At 56.3% G+C, this 6,000-nt stretch overlaps 1 protein-coding gene across 1 annotated transcript in view; it reads right to left on the reverse strand.

The window, feature by feature from the left end:
• CAPN9 (calpain 9) overlaps nucleotides 1-5,783 on the reverse strand; it is a 40,006-nt gene extending 34,223 nt beyond the window's left edge. Inside the window, exons 1-2 of the mRNA XM_077894539.1 lie at nucleotides 5,468-5,783; nucleotides 235-304 (exon numbers count right to left, since the gene is read on the reverse strand). Of these exons, the coding sequence (XP_077750665.1) occupies nucleotides 235-304; nucleotides 5,468-5,680 (283 nt within the window). The 5' untranslated portion in view covers nucleotides 5,681-5,783. The remainder of the gene's footprint in view (nucleotides 1-234; nucleotides 305-5,467) is intronic.
• Between the last annotated feature and the right edge of the window lie 217 nt (nucleotides 5,784-6,000).

Here is a 6,000-nt window from a genome sequence, read left to right on the forward strand (position 1 = left end):
AAGAGCCTGGGGTCCACTGGGCTCCATCTGGGAGAGCAGACTGGCAGACTGGGAGAGGGGAGAGGAGGAAGTAGTGGGTGGTAGCAGCAATGTTCCCCCAAACCCTGTCATCGTGGGCTTCCAGAGGTCCCATCCTGCTCTTGCCATGGTGGCAGCTCAGAGGTCCTATCCTGCTGGCCCCTAGGGGTGCCTTTCGAACCCCCCTCTCTCCATGCTCCATCCCCTCACACTTACCAAGCTCCCCCTGGCAGATATCTGTCCTGGTGGCCCCTCCAAGAATGAATTCTGGGTTTTTCACTATTTCCTGGAAGAACAAAGGCGTTACTGGGCCAGTGTGATTGGAGCGGGCTCACAGTCTCTCTCCTTTCTGAGAGCAGAAGGCTTTCTTCTTGTATTTGATTCTGTTTCTGTGAAGCGATGCCACACACTCAGGCCATTCTCTGGCAGATGGCACCACCACCCCCTAGGGAGATCCTGCCTTCCGGGCAGCCCCTCAGTGCAGTCCTCTGGCCAAACAACTCCTGCCTGGCTGCAAAGGAGGACCATGAACTGAAAATTCTCATTGCCACCCAGGCCCTTGGGCTAGCAGTCAGGGCTGGGGGCAGGGGGACGGGGGCATAAGTTCTCTGTTTATGGGCATTTTTCCTTCTATGGGCTTCAAATTTCTCATCTTAAAATGAGGTAATACACACACCACAGACCAGTGCTTAGGATTAAATACAAACTTACCCTTACCCATCCAACTTCTTTTTTAAAATAAACATTGTGCATGTATATACACATACATATATACCTATATATAGACACTATATCGTGAGATATAAGTGCACATATCTCTCATGTAACTTTACCTCAATGCATTACATATATTTTATTCTGTATTACACATAATTATATTATTATAGACCATAAACAAGTGAACGGACATACAAGTTCAGGAGTGGTAAGTACCAGGGTGGATAGTGATAGGGTGAGATGGAGGCTATTTTAGCTGAGCAGTCAAGGAGGGCCTCTCAGGGAAGCACATAGTTGAGTAGAGAGTCATGTGAGGGTCCAGGGAGAAGAAACAACAAATCGTGAGACATAGAGGAAAGTTCTGTCACACAGTGTCGATGCTCGGTCATTTTAATAGGATCTGGACTCAGGCTGAGTCAGGGATTCTTCTCGAATATTTCTCAAAACAGGACTGGAGGCAGAAGTCCTTACCAGTACCTGGGTGGATGCCACAAGCTCTGCCTTGAATAGTCTCCCTCAAGCTCCCCAGGACCCTACTTCTCTTCTGGTCTGTGTCAGCGGGGGGTGGGAGCCAATCTCCTGGCTGGCCCATGCAGACCCTCTCACACTGCTCTCCCCATCCTGTGAGTCCGGCTCCTCGGGGTGTTTGCAGGTGGCTCTGAACTATGCTCCTGGGAAGGTGCAAACAGGGAAAATATGCTCTCCACAGGAGTCCTCTCTGATCAATAGAGGGGCTCTGGGCAGGCCATCCAGCTTCTGAACCAGGCTTTGTTTCCATGTGTCATATGAGACATAGACCACCTTTTTCCATCTTGGACATTTAGGGATAGGTGCACAATGTGCATTGGAGCCCCTTCCCCGAAGAACACCTCAGTAGTTCCCACAATGCTCCCTACACAGCCAGCCCCTATCAGGGGAGCACTGTAGGGCTCTAGCCAGCAAAACTCCAACCCCAGGGCCCTCATCCCTATATGGACATAAAATGGACTCTGAAGGCTGGCAGATCCTGCTCGGTGGGCTATGACAGACGCTGGGCCTCCCAGGGGTCAGATGGGCTGTAGGCGAGGAGGCCCCTGGCTCCCCCTCACAGCCCTTCCCTCCTCCGCCTTCAGCTGGCCCATCCTGCCAACTGTGCCGGCAGATGCCACTGCCTCTCAGCTACATCTTGCAGTTAGTTGTTTCTGTCCAAGAGAGTTTTATCAAATTGCATCAAACTGGATGGATGGAGAAAAATACAAAAGGAGAAAACTCAGAAGCTCTCATGAAGTGAACAGGAATTAGCCATCCAGGTGAATTGGTGAGATCTGCGATGCATGGCTGATGCATGGGCCCATCCAGTGTTCCTGGGTGTCGGTGAATCCACGAGCCATCCTGGGGTTTCTGTGAATGAGCGAGCAGGAGGGGTAGCTGCGCTGCCCCGGGCCATGTGGCCGCATATGCTGACAGATGCAGGTCTCACATGTGGGGAGCCTGTGACTTGTGTAGGTGTGCATGTGTACGGTCCAGGCATATGTCTCCCAGGTATACTGGTGAGAGCATTGCATTTGTGCCTGGGCGTCTGTGTGTGTGTGTGGGGGGGGGGTGGTGGCGGAGGTGCAGAGGTATGTGTGGTCTTGTGAAATGCTGTCTGGGGCCTTGAGGAAGAGGGTTACCCATTACAGTCATATGACAGGAAGACCAGAAGAGTCTGGACAAACCCGAAGTGAACCCAGACTGAGACTGGGGTAGCTGGGGATGGAGGCAGGAGGTCCGAGGCCAGGGGTCCTGGCATGCACTGGGTCTATTCTGTTCACGTTGTACAGCATCAGGGGCTCAGCCATGCTTGTAGACTTTTCTTTACTTAGTAATTACATTGAGGGGAGAAGAATCACATTTCTAACAGGTTTGAAGAGGCTGGGCCCTATGACTGACAGCTGTGTGCTACTCGAGGCCTTGAAGTCACGTGCCACTGTGGTCACTTGCCACTGTGTACACAGGCTACCAGAGGGCTGTCAGCCTTGACATCTTCAGCAAAGAGGTATCCCGGGTGAGAAATTAGGGAAGGAATTGCACAGAAGAAAGTGGATGGATGCAGGCAGACGGGGAGTGGGGGAGACAAAGGTCGAAGGAAGCCCTTCTGAGCTGAGGAAGTCAGGCTTCGGGCCCAGGAAATCAGGCCCTAGGCTGGACTGCACCCCGGCTGCTGTACCCCAGACCTGCTCCTCCCCACTTTGACACACGGCCCTTTCCAAGAGGCCCACTGCAGGTGATTTCACCTCTCCAGGCAGAGCCTTTCGCCCCACCCCGCTGCAGGCCCCCAGGTGATCCCCCTCAATGCCCGCCTTGCCCTGGGCTCCCTGGAGGGCCAGCCTGGAGGCCCTCTGATGTCCCCCTGACTTCAGAGAACCGCTGCTCAGGTGCTCACTTCACACCCCGCCCTGCCCACAAGCACAGCTGTGTTTGACAAGAAGGTGGTGCTGGGGAGGGCACCCTGCCCCACAGTCCGGCCCCACTGGGCAGCTCTGCACTTGCTGTCTGAACATGCACCACCTAGGCGCCCAACACCAGAGCAAGCAGCACCCAAGCCACAAAGGCCTTCTGGAGGGACGCTGGCAACTCTTACCATCATCCCTCCCACCAGCCCACCCCCATACCAGGGACCCTGGACCTCGGTCCTCAAAGCTCCCCCCTCCCGACCCAGCCCCATGCTCCCGATTTCACAGAAGCCTGTAAGAGGTCTGCAAAACCCCCAGCCCCCGGACAGCAAACAGCTCGGTGTATTCCTGGGGGGAGGACAGAAGGGACAGTGTCAGTTGCAGGCAAAGCGAGAGGCAGAGCAAATTCAGAGAATGAATCCCTAGGAAGGAGAGCAACAGTGGGCCCGAGTTAGGTAATAAAGAGATCGTAGAGGACCCGAGTGGGTGGCGGCCCCACCCATCATTTGGGGCAACCCCTAGAGGTCAGTAGTGACGAGGAGCACCTCCTAGAGCCGAGATGGGGAACTCTGGCATCCCTCGGAGGTCCCGGGGCCCGTTACCCTCCACCGGGGCCAACAAGGCATTCTCCACCCGGGCCTGTGTGCCTTGAGCTTTTATGTTGCAGAAATTCCAATTTTGGCAAAGAAGGTGACTTGTATGCGGCAGAGTTACACGTTAAGTCAGGAGGTGGCGGAGCAGACCCCAAGGGCAGGGCGCCCTCCTCCCCCCGGGGATGCTGATGCGTCGGGTTACAATTCCAGTGGCGGCAACCGCAGGCACGGAGGCATATTTAAGGCTCTTTTCTGCATGCTCTACACGTCCACGCAGTCATCCCTGCAACAACCCTGCAAGGGAGGTGGTATTATGACCCCCTTTTGGGGTGCGCAGCTCAGGCCCCCCAGCAGCAGGGATGGGCTGTTCTCTCTGGAGAGGGTGCGAAAAAGCTACCTCTTCTAAGATCCTGGCTTTCAGGGGTGCCGTGTCTGGCAACTCAGCGGTGAGGGGCACAGACACGGGTGACCTGGTCTCCCCGACACAAGGCAACTGAGGGCCCCTTCCGGCTCCAGAGTGCCCCCTGTAACTGGAGGAGGCTTTCATGGGGCCACATCATAGCCCGGAGGCTCCTGCTCCCACTCCTGCTCCCTGTTTGTCCACAGGTATTGATCCTGAGAGCACCTGTGATCACCTGCTAAACGTCCTGCAGGCACTATTTGTGTGGGGTCTGAAGAGGACATGTAGCCACCGTTGGTGGTGTCACTCGGAGGTGACACCCATAAGGGTAATCATGACAGCAGCTGCCATTTACTGCAGCCTCTTGCTGGATGTTGGATCTACATTGGTCATTACTGTTCCCACCTCACGGGTGAGAGGACTGAGGTTTGGAGAAGTTAAGTGGCAGGACCACAGTCTTGGGACAAGTCAGCAGTAGGGCGGGACCGGCACTCATGGCCTCACCTTTTGTCCAGCCCTCTTTGCACTCTCCTTGTCCATAGCAACCTGTCCCCAGAGGAGCCGCCCCCCGGGGCCAGTCCCCACCTAGAAGGAATGACAGCCCGCAGCCCCCGGGCGAAGGTCAAGGCCTGGCTAACCCAGCACAGCAAATATTGACTCCTTGTGTGAAGCACCAGCTGGCACCCCTGGAGCCCATCACCTCCAGACTGTTGGGGGTGGGGCAGCGGGGACCCTGGCCTCTCTCTGGGAAATGAGACAAGTGGTTTGGGCAGAGGAGCCCTGCTTCCTGAGGGTTCCATCCATCACATGCGCACTGAGCACTTGCTGTATGAATGTCCACCCACGGTGAGCATCCTGGGCTGCAGCCAGAAGCGAAGGGACAGTCCACATGCATCCCAGCGGCATCCACACTTGGACGAGCCTGCCTCCCACCCAGCTCTGCATGTTTGCCTTGGGTTCCCGTAGAATGTGTCACCAGACACTTGTCTTGGACAAGCCTTGGCTCCCACTCACCACTTACTGACAAGCCCCTCTCTAGCTCCGGGTCCCAGCCCCAGGGTCACCTTGGTGGGAGTCAGACAGCTGAGGGTGGGGTGTAGCCAGGCACATTGGGCACGGCCCCAGAGCATCCCTGGCCTGCTGGTGTTTGCCCCCTGTGGGGCATTCTCTGTGCAAACTGCACAGCATCTCAACAGTACGCTTGGCCGCCGTGCCCGGCAGATGCGTCTGTGTACAACACGCCCCCCCCCCTCCTTGCTACCCCCTGCGGGGCTGCTGGGTCCACACCCCTGCCTGCGGTTTCCACCACTTTCTCTTGCACTCACCCCTGGCCGTTTCCACACGAAGGGGATCTGGGGTCTCTCGCTATAGAAGAGAGAGGAGCTGTTGGCTGGGAAGTCTGGATCCTCAAACAGGATGCCCTTCTGCACACACTCCTGCCTCAGTTGCTCGAAGCTCTGGCCTGAGGAGTGGGTGATGCGGGCGTCCTTGGGAACTGGGTGCTTCTGGGGCCCTGGGGCCCGATAGAGGTAAGGCATGGCTGGTCCCCTGGTGGTAGCCCCTGGTCGGCGATAGGTGGGAAAAAGCAAGACGAGTGTGCTAGTCAAGGAGCCAGCTCAGAAAAACCTGGGCTCAGTGGCCCTTGGCCTCTTCCTGTTTGCCTGGGAACCTCCCTGTTAAGACTGGAGTGAGGCACGCCCTGATGGCAAACTGTAGAGAGAGCTCTCTGCCCTCCCAGGGGCTCCTGCAGACCCAGGGGGAACACTGAGCCTGGGCTGATGCTGGGCAGAGGCAGCAAACTCTGCTTAATGCACTGGGGAGACCCCATGAGAGAGGATTGCTTTACAGGGAAAGAGAA

This window comes from Canis aureus, chromosome 4 (assembly GCF_053574225.1).
Source record: "Canis aureus isolate CA01 chromosome 4, VMU_Caureus_v.1.0, whole genome shotgun sequence".
Taxonomy (NCBI): domain Eukaryota; kingdom Metazoa; phylum Chordata; class Mammalia; order Carnivora; family Canidae; genus Canis; species Canis aureus.